Source organism: Castanea sativa, chromosome 11 (assembly GCF_040712315.1).
Source record: "Castanea sativa cultivar Marrone di Chiusa Pesio chromosome 11, ASM4071231v1".
Classification (NCBI taxonomy): domain Eukaryota; kingdom Viridiplantae; phylum Streptophyta; class Magnoliopsida; order Fagales; family Fagaceae; genus Castanea; species Castanea sativa.
The window spans coordinates 61,708,952-61,736,728 of NC_134023.1; the positions used below are offsets into that span (position 1 = coordinate 61,708,952).

General features: G+C 34.7%; 2 protein-coding genes and 1 pseudogene across 2 annotated transcripts; 1 reads left to right on the top strand and 2 right to left on the bottom strand.

Moving 5' to 3' along the window:
• Positions 1-1,399: 1,399 nt before the first annotated feature.
• Positions 1,400-9,818, top strand: LOC142615380 (uncharacterized; annotated as a pseudogene).
• Positions 9,819-11,515: 1,697 nt separating this feature from the next.
• LOC142618034 (hyperosmolality-gated Ca2+ permeable channel 2.5-like) lies at positions 11,516-23,747 on the bottom strand. Its single transcript, XM_075791012.1, has 10 exons — positions 23,461-23,747; positions 21,666-21,806; positions 18,559-18,622; positions 18,174-18,386; positions 17,070-17,264; positions 15,233-15,531; positions 14,557-14,836; positions 14,010-14,288; positions 13,006-13,239; positions 11,516-11,722 (listed from the first exon to the last, which is right to left on the bottom strand). The coding sequence occupies exons 1-10, from the start codon at positions 23,745-23,747 to the stop codon at positions 11,561-11,563; spliced, it is 2,154 nt and encodes a 717-aa protein (XP_075647127.1). The 3' UTR covers positions 11,516-11,560.
• Positions 23,748-26,046: 2,299 nt separating this feature from the next.
• LOC142616877 (uncharacterized) lies at positions 26,047-27,078 on the bottom strand. The gene has a single exon (XM_075789633.1). The coding sequence runs from the start codon at positions 27,076-27,078 to the stop codon at positions 26,047-26,049; it is 1,032 nt and encodes a 343-aa protein (XP_075645748.1).
• Between the last annotated feature and the right edge of the window lie 699 nt (positions 27,079-27,777).

The following is a 27,777-nucleotide window of genomic DNA, read 5'->3' on the forward strand; positions in this document are numbered from 1 at the left end:
CAATGGAAGCATCCATCACCGATTTTTGAGCATTCTTGTTAGAAGCCATCGAAGCTAGTAGCAGATCGAATTTCTTTTCTTTTGAAGGAGAAAGAGATGAGAGACAGAGATGTCCCACTGGGCGTGCCAGAATTTGTAGACGACTAAATTTCTTAGTTCGAAATAAATCAAACAAGTAAAATAGTTTCACAAATACGAATTTGTATTGATAAATGTGTGGTACAATTCTCTGTAATTACAAAAGAGTGATCATCTGATTCGATCTCCTTGAAAGATTTATTGATTGGAATTGTGGTAATGTGATTTTGATTTGAACATAAGATATTCTTCAATTTGGCTAAGGAATGGATCGAAGATCTTTGAAACGGAATTACAATGAATTTCTGGCTATGAGCTTATTAGAAATTCTTTGTTCTTCGTGTTCTTCGTGTGTTCTTCGTGTTTGAAGGTTTGTGGTAGAAATTCTTCGAGGCTTTGGAGGTTTGAATTCGTAGAGCTTCACCAATTTGTGGTTTGTTGGGGGTTTCTGGAGGCTTTTGAGCTTGATTCCAATGAACTTTGAGATCTGGACGAGTAGTTTGGATGATTTTGCTTCGAATGTTGCTTGTATTCGAGGTTGAAGTTCTTGAAATTCTTGGAGGCTTTAGGGTTTGATCCTGGCATAGCTTCTGGGTTTCTGAACTCAAGATATCTTCTTCCTTCTCTCTGTCCTCTGTGTCCTCCTAAATGTCTTAGGAAGGCTTCTATTTATAGGAGTTTAGGGGTAGGTGAGTGACACGTGGCGGAGTCTGATTGGTGACACTTGTCACAGCTTGATTGGTCCGCTTACGTCATCGCTTACACGTGCAGGGCTGCTTGTGTCATCGCTTACACGTGCAGGGCTGCTTGTGTCATCGCTTACACATGTTGATGCAGTTTCATGCCTTTATTTCAATGACACTTGGCAAATTTCTATTGGAATCCGAATAGTGATGGCAAAACCTAGCAGCAGTACGTAGCGCCTTGTAATTGGTTGTATTTTGTGGACTTGGTAGTATGATGTGTCAGCTTGTGATAGGTCGGGAATTTTCCCTCTCTACAAGTATTTCATCTAATTTCATAAAAAATTGCCATTAAATATGCAATTAAATAATAAAAAAATATTTTCAAAAAAAAAAGAAGTCTCACATAAAAAAACATATAAAATATTTTTATTAATTTTATAGAAAAAAAATTTATATGAAAAAAAAAAAAAAACCAATGACAAATTTTAAACCAAAAATCGACCCCCAAATGTCCAATGACTCCAATCTAACCCAATTTACTACTCTCTAGGTTCCAAACTTTATTCAACCCATAAATTGGTGTATCGATTCTCAAAAAAAAAAAAAAAAAAAAAAAGGTGTATTAGTTTGGTTGGACTTCAACCTTTGGGTTAGATTCAAAATGGCCTAATAGATTGGGTTTTGTTCCTGTAGTTGAAACCCAAAGGCCATTACATTACCAATATGATATTCTCAAACCCTCTCTCTCTGCAAGCTAATAGCCATGGAAGTGGCTACCGCTGTTTCGAGCTTTGCACTCCACCGGCCAATGTAAGCACCAAATTCCTCACTTCCTTCGCCGGCAGAAGCGTCTCAGCCAATTTCTCAGGCCACGAGCTCCGTCCCTCTCTAAATCCGGTGTCGTTTCCTCGCCCCAAAGGGTAAGCGAGGCGTTGTGACCACTTGTTTATTTTCTTTCGTCTATTTGGAATTGGGTTATTGTTACTTTTGTTTATGGCTTAGTATTTCATTTGGGTTTTGCAAATTTAACATATTCATTACTTGTTTAGTACTTGATATCCAAGGAAGTATAGATATGAGCACAACATGATGTGTGAATTCTTAAGAAATAGGCGGAGTAAGAGATTTCTAGTAACGTTGTTTAAGTGTCGTGGAAATATACGTGGGTTAAAAAGTATTGTGGAAATATATGTTGTGTAGAACACTGAAACTTGTTGTTTAAAGAACATTACCAATTTACCAAACACCCCATAATTGGTTCTAGTTAGATCATCTTATTGAATATGTGACTTAAGCCTATCAACACTAAGGCAATCATCATGATGTGAAAATAATTAGTAATATATCTTTTAAGATATATTTTATATGATTAACTTATTGACCGACCAAGAGTTTTGTAACTCAATTGGCACTTTTTGGTGTTTCCAATAGACATGGTTCAAATCACCTCTACCACTTAGCAAAATATATAAATAAAATTTCTTTATTCAATTTTTTGATGGTGGTGAGTATGGCTGTACAAATGGATCCGGCTAAAAACCAAAATAGAGTGAAGTAAATGGAAAAGCAAGCCTAGGGGTGAGAGGGAACTTAGCTTATTAGCTGAGCTAGAGATGCTAGAGCAGGTTAGCTTAATTATTCATAAATTAAAACTTATATATTTTATATATTTTTTCATTTTCATTTTGAGCTGATATGATATGATATATCTATGGATTGGTTGTTGCAGGTCAGTTAATTTATGAAGTCTATGTGTATATCAAACACTTAGGAACTCACATATGAGTAAAACACCAAAACCCCAAAAACCGAGAATTTATTCACACTCTCAACTCTTTTCCCATGTCTAAAACCCTTCTCTCTCGCATCAAACCCCTTCATAACCCCAAGCCTGTGTCTTCTTCTTCACCCTTGCCATTTAGGAATTTCATCAAACATGTCCAAGGCACCATTCAAATCCTCAAAACTCAAGACCAGTGGGAGCAGCCCCTCAAAAGCTTCTTTTCTGAATCCGATGTTGTTGTTTCAGACTTTGCCCATTTCATTTTAGATCAAATACATGATGTAGAATTGGGTGTCTTTTCCTTGGAAGAGCATTTAGTGTGTTAAGGTACCTAAAAGTGTGACTTTCTTCTTATGGACAGCTGCTAGGGGTGGGCTTCTTACTATAGACAACCTTGTTAAGAAGAAGATACCTCTTGTGAATTGGTGTTGCCTATTTCGATGTGAAGAGGAAACTGTGGATCATTTATTGATTCATTGTAAGTATGCTTATACATTGTGGAGTGAAGTCCTTCGTTTGTTTGGGGTTCAGTGGGTGATGCCGAAGAATGTTGTTTCTCTTCTTACTGCATGGTGGAATTGGTTGGGGAGACACACTTCAAAAGTGTGAAATATGGTTCCAGTGTGTCTTATGTGGTTAGTTTGGAAGGAACGCAATGGCCGTCCTTTTGAGGAAACTGAGAGACTTGTAGACTCTGTGAAGTCTTTGCTTCTTAGGACCTTGTTTGAGTGGTCCCGAATTTGGGGGTTTACGCATTGTCTTTCTTTGCTTGACTTTCTTAATTCTGTTAGTCTCTCTATTTGATTGGTTTGTACTCTTTTCAGTGCAGTGAGTTTATTATCATAAATTCATTGTGCTTTTTTTATTAATAAAGCTGTTATTACCTATCAAAAAAATGATGTAGAATTGGGTCTAAAGTTCTTTGATTGGGCCTCAAAGCGACTGTATAGTTGTTCACTGAATGGGTCTACTTATTCTTCGCTTTTGACACTTTTGGCGAGGTTTAAAGTGTTTTCGAAGATTGAATTGGTGTTGGAGCGAATGAAACTTGAGGAACTAAAGCCGACTTGTAAAGCATTAAGTGTTGTGATTCAAGCTTATGCGGATTCTGGATTGGTAGATAAGGCTGTTGAATTGTATTATGTGGTGGGTGAAATACATAATTGTGTGCTGAGTGTTTTTGCATGCAATTTGTTTGGAAATTTAGATCCTAGTTGATACCATTAACAAGTTTTAAACCCAAGTTGTTAATTAGATTTATTATGCACAGAACTTGTTAAAAAAAACAAACATCAATATCATGTCAAAATCATATGCAGCAGAAAAATAAATAAGACAAGATATGATGACCCAAGAAAACTAATGAAACCAACCAGTTTCACAGTAAAAAACCTGGAGGGAAACCTTCCTGAAAAGCAATCCACTATAGTAAAGAGAAGTTTCAGATCTAGTACAAAACCTTTGTCCCTAGACTCTATAATCCTCGTAGATGAACTCACAGCAGAAACTTTCTACCGCTTCAGAACCTTTGAACTCTTCAATATATGAACGCTACCCTTTGATGCACGGATCCCAGTACGTGACTCACTCCTTTGCACGAATCCCAGTACGTGACTCACTTCTTTGCACGAATCCCAGTACGTGACTCACTCATCAACTTGAGAAAGAAGAATGTTGGCTGTAAAATTCTTCACTTCATCAACAATGAAGATCAAGAAGCACTTGGTTACAAAACCCTAAGGTGTAAAGACGCAGTAGCTTCTTTTAGAGAGAACAAGGCTTCGGTCACCTTTTGCATATGTTCTCCTTTTATTCTCTTATGTGACGGCCTTTAAAATAAGCATTATATATGTCTAGGGTTGTGAGAAAAGAAACCCTACACAAATACAAAAACCTAGCCCAAAAATCAGATTTGAAAATTCTGATTTTCGTAACCTTGATAGATACCTCGATAGATAGCAGGTATCAAGCCTCATTAAACCTCGATAGATAGCTATCTGTCGAGCAGGTGTTTGCAGGTATCCAGCAGGTGTCCAGCTTTAGTAAACACATTTTCTTCACTTGTTTCTTGATCCAATCTTCATGGCTTTAATACTAGACTTGAACAACATGTTCTTTGAAATATTAAGCACATCCTAGATCTACCCAAATACAAGTAAAGTACGTTTTGTCAAAAGATTAGCCAACTACATAAAATATGTCTTTAACACAATTCATTACTTAATGTGCTCGTGAAGCATCAGAGAATTGAAACTGCACGCCAAGTGTATGATAAAATGCTTGAGAATTCTTGTGTGGATAATTATAGTACTTGTATTATGGTTAGGGGTTTATGTAAGGATGGGAAGGTCGAGGAAGGTAGGTAGTTGATTGAAGATAGGTAGGGGGAGGGTTGCATACCAAATGTTGTGTTTTATAATACAGTCATTGATGGTTATTGCAATAAAGGTGAATTTGAAGGTGCCAATGGACTTTTTATGGAGTTGAAGTTGAAAGAGTTCTTACCTACATTGGAAACTTATGGGGTTATGATAAATGGGTTTTGCAAGAAAGGGGACTTTGAAGCGATTGATCGACTTTTATTGGAAATGAAAGAAAGGGGTTTGAAAGTTAATGCTCGAGTATATAACAATATAATTGATGCTTGATGTAAGCATGGTTGTACAGTTAAAGTGGTGGAGATAATGGGGAGAATGATTGAGAGCGGTTGTGAGCCAGATATTATAACTTATAATACTCTTATTAATGTCTCGTGTAAAAGGGGAAGGTTGAGGAAGCTTATCAATTTCTAGAGCAAGTAATGAAAAGGGGATTAATGCTGAACAAGTTTAGTTATACTCCTCTTATACATGTTTATTGTAGACACGGGGAATACTATAGGGCCTTAGATTTGCTTATTAAGATGACAGAAGGAGGACATAAGCCTGATTTGGTTTCATATGGCACTCTCATCCATGGACTTATTGTCGCAGGGGAGGTTGATGTTGCATTGGCAATGCGAGAAAAAATGTTGGAAAAGGGAGTATTGTCTGACGTTCGTATTTATGATGTTTTAATTAGTGGACTTTGCAAGAAAGGGAGGTTTCCTACTGCCAAGTTGCTCTTTGCTGATATGCTTGACCAAAATGTACAACCTAATGCTTTTGTTTATGCACTTTGGTGGATGGGTTCATCAGAAATGGTGACATTCAGGAGGCCAAAAAACTCTCTAAACTCGTCATTGAAAAGGGTATAGACCCTGGTGTTGTGGGGTATAATGCCTTGATTAAAGGTTTTTGCAAATTTGGAATGATGAAAGATGCATTTTCTAGCATCATTAGAATGAGGAAAGGGCATCATGTTCCAAATGTATTTACCTATACCATCCTTATTGATGGGTATGTAAAGCAGCATGACTTGGATGGTGCACTAAAGATGTTTGGGCTAATGGTGAAACAGAGATGCAAGCCAAATGTGGTCACATACACTGCCCTCATAAATGGGTTTTGCGGCTAGGCAAATACCAATAGAGCTGAAAATTTTTTTAGAGAGATGCAATCTTGTGGATTGGAGCCTAATGTTGTCACATACACTATACTTATTGGGAGGTTTTGTAAAGATTGTAAACTTGCAAAAGCTACCTCCTTTTTTGAATTGATGCTGATGAGCAAGTGCACTCCTAATGATGTTATCTTTCATTATCTTGTAAATGGGTTTGCAAATATTGCACAAACTACAGTTCTCAAGGAAAGCAATGAGCTTCAGGAGGTTGAGAAGTCTATGTTTTTGGATTTTTTTGGAAGGATGGTATTGGATGGATGGGTTCAAGTAACTGCGGCATATAATTCTATTATCATCTGCCTTTGCCAATATGGAATGGTTAAAATTGCTTTGCAGTTGTGTGATAAGATGATCGATAAGGGTTTCCTTCTAGATTCTGTTTCTTTTTTTGCATTACTACATGGCATTTGCTTGGAAGGAAGATCAAAGGAATGGAAAAACATTATCTCCTGTACTTTGAACATGAGCTCCAAACTGCTGTCAAATACTCACTGAAATTAAACCAATATCTTCATCGAGGAAGGTCTTCTGATGCTTTACTTATTTTAGAAGCCTTAATTGAAGACTACAAGTCTAATGATCAACAAGCCAAAATCTTAGTGGGGTAGGGAAGAAGAAAAAAAAAAATTTTGAAATCCCTCATCTTGCTCTGTTATAAATATAAGAAATTTGGACCAACAAATTTCTGTGGTATCCCTAAATATTACCATCACTTAATACAAAAGTTTCAAACTCCTTACATTTTCTTCGTTATGGTGCCTTTCAAACACACATGTCGATCAAATGATTGGTGAACCTATAAAGAGGCTCTTGAAGATCCATCTGGATTGACATCATTGTATGGTAGGTAATTTCTTAATGGGCTATGCATTTAATTTTTAAAAGTTTCAGGATAACTGTTTTTGATATTGGATTTATCTCATTTTATGGTGCTTGTGTAGGCATTTGGGTTCACATCAAGGACAAGTTAATACTACATTAACTGATTCTTATTATATCAAAGCAAATCTTGATGTTAACAAGATATTGAAGCAAACTTGACTTCACTTTTGGAGGTATGTAGCACTATTTTGTTTATTATATAATTGTAATTGTAATATTGTGTATAACATGGTCATTTTTTTTCAATAAATAAAAAGCTTTATTGAAAAAAATAAATAAAAGTAGTACAGCAAAAAAATTATTACCCTGGTGCACAGGGAGTGTACAAGGGAATAATATGGTCATTCTTGTTGTATGTCAAATAAGTATTATGTACACTGTATGCAACATATTTGATTTGCATAAGTAAACTATTGAATAGAATGATGTTGTTCAGGTGTCTAATTCTACAAAAAATGATAAATCATAATGATATAATTCAATGGTAGAAAATGATCCATGGCTTTGTAATTGTTGGATGCTTCATGAACATGGGATATCTATTATGGAATTGAACATATCCATGTTGCCTATTGACATTGAACATAGTGGACTAGGGAAAAGTAGGCTTACAATCATGTTATCTCCATGAGAACTTCATTACGCGATTGTATTTTTGGGATAGCTTACTGTCATTGGTTTATTTTGCTTATAAAATAAGCAAACTTATGAGCTAGACTAAACAGGCTATAAGAAGAAAGAAATGGTAAAATAGTATTTCTAAAACAAATGTGATTAAACCAACTAGTGTTTGTGAAAAATGTTTTCACTTGATCACTTTAATGGAGGTCTTCTGGACTTTCAGTTTTACGTAAGGGTTGCATTTGAGTAAGAGAGGACGGAGAATAAACTTTACCACAACCTTAGTTTGGCAATTGAGCAAATGCATGAAATTATAGTAGTGCAATTTTTTTTTCCTGTTTTATACTGTTTCGTTTCTTTAAATTGAAAAAAATAATAATAAAATCAACTTGATACTTGCATCCAATGAGATGACTAGAAGATTTTGGATAGTTTGACCAAGTCAGGATAAGAGGTTATTAGCATTATACATTCTTATTTGAACGTATCCAACTGACAAATTCCTTCCAAAAATATCCAGAAACTGACTTCTTCTCTTGAAGGTCATTGCTTTGTTTGGGAATTGCAGTGGATGGAGTATTTGCAATCCCATTCAAAAGTTAAGGAAAGATAACATCATTAGAACAGAACTTGCTCTTCAGCATCAGTTCAGAAAGTGGCATGCTTTTGCAAGTTTACACTCATTACAAAAACTCCCAATATGTACGCTGCATGTCACAACTTTAGGATCTAAAGATTCTAAACCACAAGATAGCATCTCTCTGAAATTTATTTCAGCTCCATTGGAATCTACCTTGCTGCAAAACCCATTAATGAGGGAGGTGTGTGACCACATTTTTATAGTTATTATTATTATTTATTTGGGATACAAGACAATAATTACTCCACAACTAGTGTCTAAGTGAGTTAATTGGACATATTGTTTTTGTTTCACAGAAACTTTTTTTTTTTTTTTTGGATAGGTATCTTTTTCCTGAAAAGTTAATATTGTAGACCTTTTTTTCCTTGCATTTCTCTTTGTTTCATGAGAAGTTATGGGGTAAGAAAAGAAACTGGAGTATTGGGCTTTTAGACACTTCTCTATTAGCTGAGAGCAGGTTGTAAATTTTGGAAACCAATAAGCAGGATAGGACATATTTCAAAATCTTTTTCTCAGTTTTGTCAGCATTTGATTGGAGGTTGAATTTTTCCTTTTGTGGTTATTTTGTTTTGTTTTCCTGAGACATGAATTTGTGCATGCAGAGAGAAATCAGACAAAAGGGAGTCTTTATAGGATTGTGGAGTGGAGGCCTTGTACAAGAGACCTAAAGTGGTAGTGGAGCTTTAAGTTAAGATTTCTTTTTGCTTGACAAAATTTTGTGGATTGTTTGTGATGCATATAATATTTGGCAGGTTGTCTCCAAATGATTATTTGGGACATAATATTTGATTGCCAAAATGGAGCAGGCATTTAAAATTGAAAAGCAAGCAAAGCAATTTACATGGAGAAGTTAATGAGGGCACTTTGTCCTTCTGTGGTTCTTTGTACTGAATATCTTGAGTTTAAAAAGTTACTGAGGATTGCTTTGGAATATATCTTGGGGATCTGAGAATTTTACAGCTTAAATCAAGAATATAAACCTATTATTATTTTTGGGATGGAGATAGAACTATGGTTGGTATAGAGGTTCCAGTTGATTTCTTAATATCCTGACTCAATCGTAATTGGCGTTCATTGCGAACTACTGCATTGATCTTTTGTTGAAATGCTGAAGCTTTGGCAGTATAGATTAATGGATGTGAGTGCTTAAGTGAATTTCATAATTGCAGCTTTGAGAATTATGTGAAAATTGCTCAATTTTAATTACTACTTTGGTAAAAATGGAATATTATTATTGATGAGTGCGGTTGAGTGATGGTATTGGTATTTGGCCTGTCTGTTACATGTTGATTTTGGTTCAAAATTGTTTCTAATGAAACTGGTGGTTCTCCTAAAGCATTCCTACCCCGCATTGGCATGGAGGTCCTGGAAATCAATATTACTGATCCGTATAATGATGATTATTTTTGGAATGGTCTAGGACTTGTTCGAGTCAACATGCCAATTATTTCTTCCAACTGAAAGAAGGGTTTGGCTTACCTCTAGTAATATGGGTAGAGTGAATATCTCAAGTAGTCCTTTTTTCTTCTCATCTGATTGGGATAGATTCATTTCGGTTAGTTGGGACAACTTGGCCCTAATGACCGGCATCTATGGTGGTGGTTGGATGCAAATCGAACTGCGTTGATAAAAGCATGATAGAGGACAGTGAACTTAAGTACTGCTCAAGTTTCAATTGCTGCATGAGCATAGTCCCTTCTGGGATTCAAGTACTTAATGCAAGTTTCAAAGGAATAAAAGAAGAAAATAGAACCAATGAAGAATGCAAATTTGCCTTCCTTGCAGATGATAAATGATTGAATTCAATGACGAAAGATCTCTCTTACTATGTGTAGTTTTTGGAATACAAAAATAAATGCGTAAATTGAATTACAAAACTGTTTATATTCTTCTATAAATTGTGTATAGTCAATAATTTCATTGAAATATTGTGCATGTTAATATACAGAATTGTGTATGCTAAATGTATAGAATTTTGTACATTTATTGATATGGATAAAATTGAGTAGTCTTTGAAGTTGTATATTGAATACACATAGTTTTTTTCATTCTTCTTTGAAAATTGTACATTCTTTGAAAAATGTGTATTTTGAATGTACAAATCGAAAATTTGTATAAGTTGAATATATGCAATTTTGTACTTTCATTAAAAAATGTGTACATTAAATGTACATAGTTTTGTACATTTTTTGAAAAATTGTATATGTTGAATGTACAATATTTTATACATTTATTGAAAAATTATGTGCATTGAATATTCAAACTTGTATTATAATCTTTGAAAATTTATGTATATTAGATAAACAAAATTGAGTACATTCTTTGAAAAATGTGAACGAATGGACAAAATTATTGACATTTCTTAAAAAAAAAATTACATTGTATATACACAATATTGTACAATTATTAAAAAATTGTGTATTTTTTTTTTATACAAAATAGAATTTCTACTCTAGCTTATTTTAAGTGTATATGTGTGTAAAGCTCTTTCCTAAAAACTTGAACCCGGCATTTGCCCCCCATACCCCACAAGCACTTATACAATCATTAATTAATTGTGTACATTTAATATACATTATTGTATACATTCTTTGAAAATTTGTGTAAGTTGAAAAATTATTTTCTGTACATTTATTGAAAATTTATATGCGTTAAATGTACACAATTTTGCCCATTCATTGAAAATTTGTGTACGTTGAATGGAAAAATTCTTATACATTCACTTAAAAATGTGTACATTGAATGTACATACTTCTATACAACGTTTTGAAAAAGCACGTGCATTAAATCTACAAAATTCAATACATTGTTTGAAAAATGTGGTGTATATTCATTTTTAAATTCATTGAAAATTTGTGTACGTTAAATGTATACAATTGAAAATTTGTGTATGACAAACGTACAAAATTTGGTTATTCATTGAAAATTTGTGGACATTAAATGTACACAAGTCATTGAAAAAATGTGTATGATAAATGTACAAAATTTTGTTATTCATTGAAAAATTGTGTACATTAAATGCACAAAATTATATTATTCTTTAAAAACAATGAATGCTCGATGTACAACAATTTATAAATAAGCATAGTGCAATGCATTTGTTTGCAAATGGTCATGGATAAAATAAGCTCAAACCTGGTACCAAAAACTTGTTTTGTTGATAATACTTACTCTCAAAATCATTATTTTCCATAAAAATCGATTTGTCACATAAGAACTAAGAAGATCATAAACAAACTTGATAATCAAGTAATCCAACATCACATGAAGAATCTAAAAAGAATTTTCTTGAGTACTACTACCGAATGTAGGGAAACAAAAAAGCTAGAATTAAAGTGACGATGAGCAAACCAATGGTTGTGTTGAACTCGATTCTGATGCGAGGAAGTTTACAGGCCGCAAACAAGGTGAACAATATGCATTAATCACATCCTCATAGTTAACTTCCATTTGACTGCTCTTTGCATCTAATTCATCATGTTCAACAGCATTCTAACAATGAAGAGTAAATTCTTATTAGGTTACAGGTGAAATATAGCAAATTCAATGTACACTTATTACATGATAAAGTTCTGGAAATAGGCCACACTTTTTAAGGAGGTACTGCAATAACTGCACACTATGATGTGCTAAATGAACCATATGACCTCATATGCCAGAAAATTGTCATAAATTAGACATGTGAGAAAGAGCATGATAACATTAATCTCTGGATATGGTGATGCATGTATGTGAGTAACGTTTGATCAACTGTCATCTTTTTTTTGGTAGAAGAGATCAATTGCCATCTTAGAAGATACAAAGTATGGAAGCAAAACAGATTTATAGGAACACAAAACTAAGAAACATAAATGAAGGCCATCTAGAAAAAGAGCTAACCAACAAGAAAGAAGTAAGATTTAACATATTAGCAATTTTTATACTCAGGTTTCTTCATAATTATTATATTAAAAAAAATGTCAAAATAAATAATCAATTAACATATCAATTTAAAAGGCTATTGTATTAATTAAAAGTAAATTAAGAAAATCAATCAAAGTAAAGAATTAGTATGATGGTATACTTGAAAGTTGAAAGTTTCGAAAATATTTTACATGGGGCTTGATTTCTTTAAATAATTATTAAAAAACCCATATTTTCTTCTTTCTACCCTGGCTTTATGTCCTAATTATTCAAAATCTTAGTTCGTCATTGGAAACCCAAAATTCCTAAAAGGGATTTCTTGTGTTAAGGGGAAATTTTCTACTTGGGAAAATTTCTACTTCTACTCGACTCTCTTCCTTGGTTTTTTCTTTCCTGTTTTTGTTGAAAGGTTGGGGTAGCAATTTCCCTCCCACAATTCATTTTCACCCCACAGTTGAACCCAAAAGTTTAAGTTTTGATGTGGAGAGGTTCAACTAGTACATAAATCATGTTTAGTCCAAAACCTTACTGATATGACATTCCCTATGGGTTTCAAATTTTCAGGTGGTAATATCTAGTGTATAACATTTTCAGTTTCTTAACGCACAAAATGCAATATTGAGAAGCGCCTTTCGGCTAGAAATCATTTTTTCAACCAAGCAGTATATATATATGGAGTGATGTCAAAAGCACAGTATACAAAAATACTAATTGATTCTTGACCTAATATTTGTGGTATAAGCACTGCGAGACATCAATTGAAGTAAGGTCAGGAGTTCAATAAATAAATCAGCATAAAGTGATGGAGTTCTTTTTTTTGAGGAATCATTTTATATGAATCATATAAAAATATTTTGAAGGACCAAATATACCTGGATAGAGTAATGGTGGAATGTGGGAAGAAAACGTTTCTTGCAGTACTCATTAAACATCAAAGTGAGCAAGAGCAGTGGAATTGTTGATATGGAAGCAGCTGGCATTGACTTGAGTCCAAAAAGACCAATCATGGTAATTTGCATGAGAACAATCGCAACAAGAATATAGTGATGAATGTATGGCCAATATTGTCCACATGTCTCGTACACAATTGCATATACATCTTGAATCTGCAAAATATATTTTTATTTATAAGCCTTGATATTGATAAGTTGAAAAAATAATGTTGTTAACAAAAGAAAATCATTGACTTTCAAGGTGTATATCAATCCTCGCAATGACTGAAACAAATGTTAATAGTTCCATTCGTGGAAGTGTGGAAACAAGTTTGATGTTAACTCAAGAAAAAATGGTCAATACATAATGGAAAGTTAAATATGTCAAGATAATTTATCCATTATCCAAAAAAAAATTGATAATATTTTAAGGACTTTTTATCAAAAGTGTTGATGATAAAATGATTGTTCCCTAAAGGTCATTAGTTATTTTTTGGTTGGTTATGGACATTAAGTAATGTATAATACAACAGCATTGCAATGAAAACTTCTTCTATAGGCATCTTTTTCTTCTACTTTTCAGAGGAAAAGAATAAAATAAAAGAAAAATGGCCAGAGCTCTACCTGAATTTAAAAAAACCAGATTTGCTGCTTAGTCTTATAGTATACAATCAAATATTGAATGAAGAATGGGCATGAAAGGAAGTTTTAACATTCCTAAACATGTTTTTGGATGGAGTGTGATGAGTAAAAATATAAAAGTTAACAAAATCTTTCTTCTTCCTTTCTCCCATCTTATAACTATTGTCTAGGTTTTAATGACATCATTAGTGTAACAACATAGCTTGAGGGAGTTGAAAAACTAGTGGCATAGAAGTGGTCATTTACATGTAAAACAATACACCTGGTTGATATAAGAAGGTCAGAAGGGTAAGAAATTCAACCTGGTTGATAAAAACAAGATAGCCAAGACAGAAGTAGCCAATAAGAAATGGAAGCAACAATGGTGCGACAACCGCATATACTGTACCAATCAGTACTGACAAGGACACCATAGGGATAATTCTAAAGTAGGGTAGTGAATAAAGATAAGGATCTTTCTCCGTCCCACGGCCAACTGTGTGTGACTTTATAACATCCCAAAAGAGTAAGCCAGGCAGAAGAATCTCCAAAGAAAACCCTGAAAGCCCATCTGTTATGATGTATGTCATGAAGAAATCTGCCTGAAACACAATATATTAGCAGTCAAATCTATAGAAAAAGATCTGTTCAAAGAAAAAAGTGCAGAATAATTAGAATAATTTTCCAGAAATCCCAATTTTATGTAAAATGTAAAACTGCACCATTACAGATGTAAAATAAATTGGTTCAGTTTCTGTTTGTTCATTTTTTTTATGTCCTTTTTTCATCACAGCCACAGAAAATAGTTTAAAACAAAAAAAGATGTAATGAAAGAAAAACTGAAAATGAATGAAGGTTAACCAAGCTTACTTGAGCAGAGACAGCACTAGCCAGATGACTAGGAAAATTCTTTGGGTGAGAAAAAGATTCTCCAATTTCATCAAGTAATGATCCTGATAACACACTCAAAAAGAAAACATTTCCCACTAGAAAATAGAAGACCATGTTGCAAGCTTTAATCTCCTCCTTGCTCTTTGAGATACAACCAGGTAATTTAGCCATCCCAAACATTGCAAAGGGGACAATGTATATAAATCCTTTAAGAATGACACTAGGAAGATACCCTGTCACGACAGAGCTTAATCCTGGTCTGCAGCAAAATAGATGTGTCAAGTTGAAGGAGATTTGGTGAACATTAGATGAAACAATCAAGGAATTATAAACTTATGCAAGTTATAAACATTCCTCGGAGATAGTGATAAGCCTGATAATATATAGACTAAATGCATGCAAATGAAACGAGTGTCACACAATAGAGACAAAAGCTAATGTTACAAAAATATATAACTCCTAACAAAATTCTCTCTCACACACACAAAAAGACTAATACAGATATTTTATGTTCTTAATTTTTGTGTTCATGTCACACTGAAGTTTGAAGAATTTTTAGCAACTGTTACTTGGTTGCAGACAAAAGCGATAAGTAGAAAAGATTCCACAGATATAATTTATCCCAGAAGAAGCACAGCAGGGACAGAGTCATTACATTAATTCTACAGCCATGACTGGGGGAAACCATTTCTTCAGTTTCTCATATTTGGCAATTCCTTGAACAGCAGTGACTGGGATAGCAAAGAAAATTGTAAGAAGTGATGCTGCAAGAACAACTCCAATTTTGTAAAGTGGAAGTATTCTATATGGAATTGCCAAAGTCCTCCATGATACATCCCTTGGTTCTGGAGCCATTTCGGTGATCCATAGAAGTGGATGTGAGTGCTGCTGAGATTGAGCGGCTAGTGCAGCACCACAACGAGACTTGAATATAACGAAGGCAACAGGTAGCTCCTACAAAAATACAATAACTCAGGAAATGTATATTTGAAATATCTTCAGAAAGGCAAAGAACAATCACAATACGGTTATACTCCTAAAAATATATAGTTTGAGCAAAGCTACCTTGACTTCATATTACACAGGACACAAAATCCCTTAGGTAAATTTTATTTTATTTTATTTAAATTTTTTTTTATCTTAATGGTTTTTTTTTAAGGGGATCTAAGATGATTTTATTAAACATTTTTTTTTACTCATACTAGATGATTGGGGCGTAAAACAGTATTTGAAAAGAACCATGTGCATGCTGTTATGAAGTTTCTCAGTGGAACCTCATCATGATGAGTATCCCTGCACCATTACGACTTCCATAGAACACCCATCACAATACCAGTTGGGCTATATTGTTTAGAGAACCATACGTGCCTATTTTTCACCAATGCCTTTCAACCACCAACACCAGCACTACTGCAATACAACCACCTAAGCAAATTCCTACTCTTCAAATCCTATCATATCCCTCTCAAGCCTCAAGCAATGCCCTACAAGTTTTACCTAAGTGGCCTGAGTCTAGACAAATGCATGAGTAATACCTATTCAAACAAAGAGTTAAAGTGCTGTATGTATATATGAATGGTGCTCCCAATTTCCCACTTGGCCGCTTAAGCATGTATTCAAAGATAGGTATATCAATATTTCTTAACCTAAAATACTCATGGTTTCGTGCTTATGAAGGAATCCAAAAGTATCTAAGCTAGCCAAACCAGAAGATCAAGAACAGTGAATTTCACTATAGAGGTGTAGCAGATTATTAAAAAGTAGAGTGACTTTAGCTATACCTAAAACATTCACTTTATTCTGCTTATCAAGTACTCCACAAGTATCTAAGCTTGAAAAACCAGAGGATCATGACAATTATATTTAACTATGAGGAGTTCAACAGATGCTTACTTTTTATCACATTTTAAATGACTCTAGAAAACACAGCACAAGTTCACTAAGGCAGCAACTTAAGATTCAAGAAAAGATACAGCCACCCATTGTAGAAAAGGACTATATCCGGGAAGAGTGAAAACTATTCCTTCACAAACTTCCTAAAGTTACAAATTATTAGATCAGTACTTTACTTTGCACACTTCTCTAAATCAAAGTATAGTGAAATATAAAGAGCAAGGAAACCTATCCAATTAGCTTAATGGAGAAAATGCTGCAAATACAAATTGCAATGTTGTTGAAAGCATAGGAGATGAAATGCCAAAACCATACAGGAATTTGAATAGAAAAGTACATGACATACAACAACAACATAACCTTAGTCCTAAACATTAGGGTTAGCTATAATTCCTCAATAGACTAACCACAGTTCTGTATAGGATCCATTTATAATAAAGTGACTAAACCTATTGCAACCCTTCTCTTTTTTGGGGGGGTGGGGGGGGGGGGGCCTTGGGACCAAATATGAATCACCAACATTATCTGTGAGCAAAATAGATTATGTCCATGTCTCCAACATTGGAATTAATCATAATTACTGCCACCAACATAATTACCTTTTGCTTGATCACAATTTCATGCTGTGATTGGCGTATCTTTTCACAAAATACTTGAAGGCTGTCCTCGTGCAAGGATATCTTCACAGCATCTTCTCGAGATCCATCCAAGAGCAAAGTTTCTCCCTTATGTTTGTTAGCTGTGGGCCTCTCTCTCAAGTACTGTATCTTTCTTGCAATAGATTCTGCCTGGCTCTACATTTAATAACATCTATAAGAGGTGCCCATCACAAACAGGAAAAAACTGAAAGGGAAGGAGATCTCATGTGTTGCTGTGATAAAATAAGGATGTTCACAAAATATCATATTTTTACTTGAAAATTCCACACGTACTCAGTGAAAACAAAATCACCATCTTCAAAAAGTCAAGCCAGAGGACTAATGACAAAAGTTGATTTTTGTTATAAGATACTGCAATCATTTTATGTATTACCACTGATTTGCACTTGTCATTTTACATCTTTCATTAGAAATGTAAAAAAAGAAAAGAAAACGACACTCTTTAAGGCCAATTCTGTGGGACCAAAACTAAAATCTAATTATAAAGGCTATTCTTAAACGTAGAAAACACTCATGCAAACAAGGCTAGAGCCTTACATGCAGCAGTATAATTATGTAAATGGACTGAAAATTCAGCTTAAGAGACCCTCCCATCACAACTCAAATACACACACACACACACATATATATGTAATTTTTTCGAATTATAATAACCTGAACAGGTTGTTGCAGGGATGATATCAGTGCCACCCAACATAAAACTATCCACTGAAGAAAATAAACTCTTCACTCAAATATTTCTTGGCTGTATTTCTTGAGGTTTTCCAACATATCCACACTTCTAGTGTGAAGGTCTCAAAGCCTCTTGGAAAAACACCCCAAAAAAATTTAGATACTTTTTTAAGAGAGTAACAATTGTGATGGCATCCTCAACAACTATCCATCAACTGTTGAAGAAAAATAACTAAGAAATAGAATCGTAGATGGAAAATATAGATCTGCAAGAAGGAAGCTATGGGCTCATGGACAACTGAAGGCAAATACTGACATAGCCAATAACATGGATGTTCAAAAATTAGCACCTTCAAACCATTCAAAACTTACCAACAACACCTCAAGATCTTTTTCTTTGTATACCACTTGATAAGAATGATAACTGTATGGATAATGTTTAGAGAAGAAGTGATCAACAGAACACCCACGAGCCTTGTGTTTAGAGCAAATGGGAATTTCCCGAACAAGAATAGTAAACTGGTCAGGTCGATGCCTAATCTTCTGAAGTTGTTGAATCCTTTTAACCAAAATTTCATCATATTCCTGAGGTGGAAAAAAAAATTAGGAAGTCACCTGTAATGTTTACTTAATACAAAGAGTGTTGCTTATACAGTGACTGTCAGCAGCATTCCTCCGATCCAAAATACCATGCATTAAGTGGCTTTGTGGAGTAAACTACTAATTGTATAGCTATATATCTAACTGAAAAACTCACCTGATATAGTAGGTATAAGCCGTAGAATGATAAAATCCACAAGCATGAAAAATGCACCCAAAGCCTGCAGATTGGAATTGGAAGAAACTCGGTAAACAAATTTTCTTTTAATGTTGTCAGTTCAGCTTATGTAAATAAGATAATATGTGATGCTACCAAAAAAAAAAGAGTTAAACAAGTATGATACAAGCATTTATGTTTTCTAGTTGTATTTGAATACATATAAGCACTTAAACACCATGCATATAGGCGTTATGAATTAAAATATGGAGGTAGCTTCTTGGTACTAGAAGCACAATTAAACTTTTTATTTTTATTTTTTGCTAAGCTAAAACCATATTTTTTTGGTAAATTCATAAATAATCTGACACCCAAGAGTTTGGTTCTAGATGCTCACTAAGTATTTTTTTTTTTTTACTTGTGGAATCAGTCCTAGAAATGTATATATTAGTGAACAGGATAGTGAAACAATTAAGGAGGTGCTAGATTGCTTTTGTGGGGAATCTGGGCAAAAAGTTAGTGCTGAAAAGTCCCGTATCTATTTTTCGCAAAATGTGGGAACAGACCTAAAGGCTGCCATCTGCAGCAACCTGAATATTCAAGCCACTAATAACATAGGGAAGTATTTGGGATTTCCCTTGAGACACAAAGGTTCAGATAGAAGACAATTCAACTTTGTGGTTGAGAGAGTCATCAACAAGCTCTCGGGTTGGAAGGCTAAATACCTCTCTTTTGCTGGAAGAACAGTATTGGTGAAATCTGTGATGTCTACCATACCCAACTATGTCATGCAAGGGGCAGCCCTCCCTTCACACCTATGTGAAAAGCTAGATAAGATCAATAGAGACTTCCTTTGGGGTACCACACCAGAGAAGAAGAAGTTGCATTTAGTGGGGTGGAGTAAAATAGTTAGGCCAAAAGATGAAGGAGGTCTAGGCATTCAAGCGGCAAAGGCAAGGATGAAGGAACCTAGCACTATTAGCTAAGTTAAATTGGAGATTATATCATGAAAAGGAGTCCTTGTGGGCAAAGGTAATTTTAAATAAATATTGCTCCTAGTCTAGAAGGAATATGTTGGAATGTTGGCAGCAGATCGAAACTGAACTTCTGGTCAGACAAATGGATTAAAGGCAACTCACTGAGAGAACTAATTGAAGGCTCTCTGCTGCTCTCAGAAGCTAATCTCACAGTGGATGATTTGGTCCAAGAAGGTGTTTGAAGTGGAATACTCTCTCCTTTGATATGCCTAGATGTATAAAGGACAAAATAAATGCTATTCCTATTCAACGATTCGGAGTGAAGGAGGACTCGGTCAGCTGGAGGCTCTCACAGGATGGGGATTTTCATTCAGCATCAGCTTACAACTTCGCTAGACAGGAGGAAGGGCAGAGTACTAAGTTCAATGGAAAGTGGATTTGGAAGCTGGATGCTTGGCCAAAGATATGTAGCTTCCTTTGGCTATGCCAACACAACAGTGTGCCTGTAAGAGAAGTGATTGCAGCGAGAGGTATTGATTGTAATTTCAAGTGCCCCTTGTGTAGAAATGCCAATGAATCCATTATCCATGTGTTGAGAGACTGCCTCTTTGCCTCAGAATTTTGGAGGAAACTGAAAGTTCCTAATACTCTCTTAACTTCCTTCAACCTCGATCTGCCTGGATGGCTGGAAAGGAACTGTTTTTGTGATTCTCAAATTATGGCTCATGGACAACCGTGGAGAACTCTGTTTAACTTTGCAGTCTGGTCCTTGTGGAAACAAAGAAATGGAGTGGTATTCGAAAACACCACTCTAAATCCAAACCTTCACGTCAATTGCATTAAGCAATATATGGAGTATTTTTACTGCGTTGGAAAGTCCTTCAGTGTTAAGCACCAGGTGGTAGTGCAAGTGAGATGGAAAAAACCTCGTGAAGGATGGTACAAACTTAATACTGACATGGCAGCCTTAGGAAATCCAGGAAGAGCAGGAGGAGGCGGTTTAATCCGAGATCACCAGGGGAATTGGTTAAGAGGCTTTGCTCGCAACATAGGCCTGTGTACCAGCGTTATAGCTGAATTCTGGGCCTTGAGGGATGGGCTTTTGTTGGCCTTGCAGATGGGAATTAGTCTTCTAGAAGTAGAGCTTGTTGCCAGAATTGTTGTTGACCTTGTACTTGCTGCGTCAAATGCTATAGGAGCTTACTCTCCCCTCTTGAATGATTGCAGGTGCCTCCTAAACAGGTTTCGTCAAGTCAAGGTGGATCATGTTTTTAGGGAAGCAAATAGGTGCGCTGATGGACTTGCGAAGAGGGGATGCATGCGGCCAGTGGATTTTGTTATCTTCAATGCATGAACCCCTTCCCTGAATTTGTTTGTTTTGTTAACTCGTATAATAATGGTCTGTACTTAAGGCGTGCTGCCAATACTCTGCCTCTTTTCACTAGTTAGTTGCTTAATGAAAGTTGCTTTTAACCCCAAAAAAAAAAAAAAGAGAAGTCTTATTAATACCACTCTTGCCTTCCTCTAATTAAGCTGATACAATAATGGTCTTGCCATCACAAATTTTAATGATAACAGATTCCAAAGGATGACACAGTATTACTCTTAAAACTTGCATTCACAAAATTTCATTTAAAGGAAAATGGCTCATTAATTCGCCACTTACAATAGTATCATAAAACAATTTCTTTGCTGAGCATTACATGGTCAACAATGTCCAACTGTCCACATCAGGTACAAAATGCTACAAAATGTTTCATCTAACATTAGAAGTGAGATAACATCACTTAGTAAATTATCGAATCCATTTATTTAAGTCAATTTAACAAAATCATCTTGCATATTTGGCATTAATCCACGAATTTGTGTCCTTATTTTTTTCTCTTAAACATAAAATATCAAAACATCATCCTGGAGCATAAGATTTTTTTTTTTTTTTTTTTTTTAAAAACTCCCAACATTTTAGGATCAATAGCCAGAGTTGACAATGATAGCCACACATTCTTATGTTTTAGACTTGGAACTGAAATCTGAAAATAACTTGGAAAAAAAAATTATAGCAAGATGTGCAAAATTTACTTCATGCCAGTCTTTGTAAATGTTTTATGTGCGAGGTTAAGAGAGTCTCACCTGTTAGAACCAGGAGTAATGTTAGATATTGTAAAAGAATCCAAGGAGTGATAGCTCTGGTATGGTACATCCTGGCCATTATAATTTACTGGGAGAAGTACCACCAATCCCACAAGAGAGCATACAACAAAAAATTTGATACTGCAAAACAAGTACAATTAGAATAATGAAAATCTAAGAGCATCATTATCAACAAAATTTGTAACTAGAGTATACATAGCATTGTTGATATGCTAAATCATTTTTCATAAGTCATTACAAAAATATCCCATCATTAATTTCTTAGAACTAACTGCATTAATTTCTGGAATGTTCTCCCCAAAAGGATTTGCTCAAGCAAAAACACACCCCATAAAACTGAACGCATAGAATAACTCTAGTTATAAACTTATAACACTCAACATTTGACACATTTTCTTTAAAATGCAGCCAATCAGGTTTCTGTTCTGTAGTACAGGAAAGGAAGTTCACACTTTAGAACATGAGCATGGTGAAACATTTGTAATTCAGAAAATATTCACCATTCAGTGATTCAAATTGCAAGTATGGAGCATGACATGAAAATAACAAAAGATTTATTTTAGGAGAGCCATTGAGATATTGGTAAATATTCTTACACACTCCTTATTGTACACTCTTTGCACACAATATCCATAATTTCACACCAACTTCCACATTTTTAGGTATGTCCACACGTAACACATGAAATGGGTGGTATGTACAAATAATGTACACTAACAAGTACACAATAATCAGTAATCAGTCCCCTTAAAATATAAGCTTTTCTTTTTCTTTTTCTTTTTCTTTTGGGCTTAAAACAAAATCAACAACATAAGTATAGATTTTCATTCCAACTCCAATGAATTGAGATTACCCCTAAACAGGGGCGGAGGTAGGGGGGGTCGAGAGGGGGCAATTGCCCCCCCTTGACCTCACCCAAACCCCACCCCCTTTTATATATATATATATTTCTTTTAGATTTAGTATTTGTTTTGTATAAGTTTTTGTTTGCTTTAAGTTTATGGTCTTCAACTTTGTAATTGCATGTAATTGTGCTACGGGGCTGTCACTCTTGGCTCCAATTGTAAAATACTCTTCTCGGCCGGTGATTAGTAAAAAACTCTTTTAACTTCGTATAATAATGACTATATATTGATTGTTTTTTTTAACTTTTACTTGTTTGAAAAATATACTTATAGTCACCTATAAAGTATCTTAAATATAACAACATTTATACTAAATCTAGCGTTACGCACAAGGAAAGAAAAAAAAACTTAACACTTACCTTATATTTATATGTTAATCAAATTTTTTGTTTAATTAGTTAAGTATTTTTTTTATTATACTAATTAAAAAAATTGAAATTGATTTTCTCTTCAATTCTTTATTTTCATCTTACCCCCTCTAAATTAAAATCCTGGCTCCGCCGCTATCCCTGAAAGATCCATAAATCTTTATTGTTTAACATATGCTTAACAATCAGTAGAGATCTCATTGGTTCAATAAATCAAACAACATTGACCCAACAATTGTGTGCATATCATTTATATATATAGAACCCAAATATATTCCAACCACCCAAAAATAAACTAGTACCTCCCTTCCTTTCATATATGCATACATTGTGACATCAACCTTGAACAAAAACTAGAGATTAGCTTTTTTTTCCCATAATATCTTCACAGTCTGAAATCCAAAGAAACCCCACAAAACTGAATTGTATAAACAAAAGCAGTACTAAGTAAATGAGAGTTTATAAAAAAGCAAACATATTCAGAAACATATAAAAACTGACCCGAACTTGAAGAGTCTGATGATGACAAGAGCGTCAAGGCCACTGGAATCAAGAATTTCATCTTCAGTGACGCGAAAGGCGCGAGGAATCCAAGAGACAGAAGGGAGGAAGCGACGGAAAGAGAAGGTTTGATCATGGAAGTGAATCTGTTGGCCATTGGAGAGGCGACGAGCGTAGTATATGGGAGCGAATGAGGGCTGTTTCTTGAAGATGGAGAAGAGGGTGAGAGTCACTAAGGCCAAGCCTATGTTAATGGCAGCCGAAGCAAACAGACTATGGGGGTTCATTTTTTTTTTTTTTTTTTTTTCACTTTCACAATCACACACACAGTGAGGGAGATCTCTCGCTTTGTAAGTTAAAGAGTGTAACAGTGTAACACACACAGACAAACACAGAGGTTGCCACTTGCCACCTTTGGTGGTATACGTGGCAGGGTTGCATGTTGAGGACAACGTAAGACATTCACATGCGTAACTGCTTTGCCTGCATGCGTGCTAAATTCAAGTCTCTGATTATTCATAGATTTTGCTCAGTTTAATTTTACACTAACTGTTTCCACACAAAAAAATATATTTATTTATTTATTTTTTTCGATAAAATTAAATTTATTTTTTTGATAATTAACTGTTGGAAAAATGGTTTTGATAATTGTTTGGGTGGCTAACTTTGGACCAAAATAAAAGTGGGACTAGTATGTCCTTTGGGGTGCGCCTGAGAGTTAGGACATGTTCATTTTCATAACATAAGAAGATTATATATGCTCTAAACTATTAAGGAATGAATGAGAAATTAAAGTGCCCATTTGATCATAGATGAAATTAGTAAATTTATTTGAATCCCACATAAGAATGGAAAATGGACTAATATACAAGGGAGTTGGTCATAGGGTCCTAAGGACACCTCACTCTTTGGGAAAGGAAAATGACCTACCTATAGATATCCTATTTTGTATCTTAGTATAACTTAAGTAATTAGTCCTTAATAAGGAAGTTTGGTAATAGTTCGAAAATAACCACAACTCAAAAATGTTCAAAATCGCTTCAATTACATTGTTGAACATGACATTTTTTCACTTTTTAAAACAATATTATCTCTTGAAACTCAACTAATTTTTGTAAGAATTGTTCCATTAATAAGATATCTAGAGCTTCAAAATATACAAAACTTTGACATAATTTGGATTATAAATGGCTAAGATATGTCAGTTTGAAGTTAGGATAACAATGCTGTCAAGATATATATGTTTGTTTGTGCACATTTGATTGCATTGAATTATTTGGATGTGTATTGTGCGAGTGTGTACTGAGCTTCACATCAAGTGTTTACCACATAAATCTTGGGTTTATAAGTGATGTCAGGATTTTTCTTTTATAATTAAGCATTCTCATGAAGTTACTGAGTCAAAGCATAAATAACTTTCATAATATCTACAAATAATTCTTTTTAGATCTTAAGTTTTATGTTTTTGTTATATTATGTTTTTAATTGTGAAAGTGATAATAGAGCCAATCTTGGATGGGTGAAGTGTTACTTTTCAATCTATTGAGTTTTTGCAATTCAATGGTAGAATCAACAAGTCAAGAGGGAGAGTTGAGTTGCCCCAACCCCATGGACAATGGACATACACACACATATATACACACATTCATGGCATATTGATTATAGTATTTCTACCCTTTAATTAACGTTGGAGTACAAGAACAAACTATGAATTACAATAGTTTCTCAAAAAAAAAAAAAAAAAAAACTATGAATTACAATTTGTCCTTGGCTTACTACGTACCAATTTTACCAATTCCTAAATCTCTAAGTTCAAGTAGTTAAATTCGACTATGCGTGAAGGAGGGAGGTAGACAGCCCATGAGCTCCATTACTAAACATTACATAATTTTGACTCTCTCTTGAAATGATATTCAATTCAAAATGAATTAAATTAGCATTTGGTTGAGAGCATATGTATCATGATGTGCATCTATATGCATCAAGTATGACACGTGGGATGAAATTATTTAGCTGGTTTGATTTAAAGGGGTTGAGTGAAAACAGGAAAATTAAGAATGCTTAATACTTAATCTCATAGAGCGTGAGTTTATGGGATAATTGACAAAAGGATCTTATCTAACCCAACTTTAAAGTTGGATGCTAATTTGGAGGTATAGATGAAGATTCATAGAGAAACCTATTAAAATGTTTTGAAGGAGAGGAAGATAGAGAGAGAGTAAGGAATGGGCAAAAGAACAAGAAAGGTCTAGGTCCAAAATGCAGTGTATAATTCTACAATTCTACCCTATCCAAAATGAAATATTGCTCATATTGGATAGTCAGTATTAACTCATGCGGATAAATAGAAAAAATTTAAAGCGGTGTTTATTTCACACACATCATTGCAAGTCAAGAATTTAGTGCAAAAAATGAGTGTGCATATTTTGTGAAAAATAGTAAGTGTGCACTAGCCATTACCCAAAAGCTTTGATAAAAAATAGCACAATTTTACTAGAACAGACAAAAATTCACATATAATTTCACAAGTATTTGTAAAATGGATTCCTATGGGGAAGGATATATACTATGATAGGAGTATATATCTTAGATGACAATGACATTAGACTTTCGTATTTCAGTTGGATCTAAATCTTCCGAAGGCTCCATAGCCTTCTTGCCAAGCTTAAGCAAACTCCCAGTGGCCAAAAGTGCCTTAGGATTAATATCATGCATAGACCTTGCATACAAACTATTACATGCTGCCCATGCCGCATCAAACAGTTCTTTGTTTTTCGTGTTCCCCATAAGGCAATGGCCAAGAATTCTCAATACAGGTTGTAGCAACTCCCATGGCAATGGAATCCTTCCCTCTTTACGACCATTTGACTCGCTCTCCTTGTTCAAGTCCCTGTCATCATTATTGTCTTGACCAGCCCAAACCACACAAAAGTCACAGAAATCAATCTTGGACCCAATTGGCATATGATAAATCTTGCTGTGGTATAGTTCTAAGGCCACCCCAACTATTCTGGCTCTTCTTGTAGACCTTACAGTCCCATGTGGTTCCAAACTAGGAGATATGACTGCTAGGTTAAGCTCTGTGGAGTTGCTGTTAATGGGTGCTTTGGCTTCATGGTAAACACTGGGAAGTGACAAGTTCGGTACGTTCATGGTTATGGGTTGGCCAGCACGCGAGGTGGTCTCATGGGCGTATAGGGCTAGAAGGACAGCCTCAAAGCCGGCAAGGGGCTTGCGGAGCGCAACACGGGAGAGGTAGATCCCTACGATAATGGGGAGGAAGCGGAGGACAATGAGTTGGAGGTTAGGGTCACCGGATTGGAAAGTGTCATAAAGCCAACGACAAAGGTTGTTGTCACCAGCTCCAGAGTTAGGTTCACGAAGGAGGGAGGATACTTGGGAGGCAACTTCGGGGTCATGGAGAAGAGAGAAAGCAGGGTTAGGGTTGGAGGAGGAGATAGAAAAGGAGAGATTGGATGGAAAGGAGGAGAGAATGGAGGAGAGAGATTCAATGGCCGATTTGGTTTTAGATAGGGAGTCCAATGATATGGAGGGTGCATGTTCTGAGGTCGGTGTCGAGATGGAGGATGGGGTGGTGGGTTCTGAGTGATCAGACATTTTAGAGAGAGAGAGAGAGAGAGAGAGAGAGAGAGAATATATTGGATTGTTTTTCAATTGAATTATTATGGGTGATTAATTATAGCCAGCTAGGGATCATTTCAATTATGAATAATGCTACAGTTACAAACTATTTATAACATATTTACAAAATGTTAATGTGGGCAACCTCTTATTGGTTTTCATTTAGATTCACAATTAATATCACTTTTTCATTTACTAATAATCACTTACTACATCAGCAGTTTATAAAAAAATTTGTAAAATAATTTGTATCTCTAGTATTATTTTTCAATTATATTATTACATTCATGGATGATAAATTAAATGAGGATGAACATTTCAATTGTAGAAAGATTAAATTGCTCAAAAAGGGAAATTGTCAAAGCAGATTAAGCAAGTTTGAGTTATTGGAGGAGAGACAATTAAGGCAGAAAGATTGGATCATCTTTTACCTTGTCCTTTTCCTTGTGAGTTGTGGCATTGCCTTCTCAATTTAATCCTGTGATTAAGAATTGAGTAATGTTATAGTTATAGACTAATTTACAATATTTTTACAAATTATTAATGTAGCAAATTCTTAGTGGATCTCATCTGGGTCCACCATTAACATCATTTTTTTTTTTTACTAATAATCATTCACCATATCAGCTGTTTATAAAATAATTTGTAAAACAGTTTGTGACTTCAACATTTTTC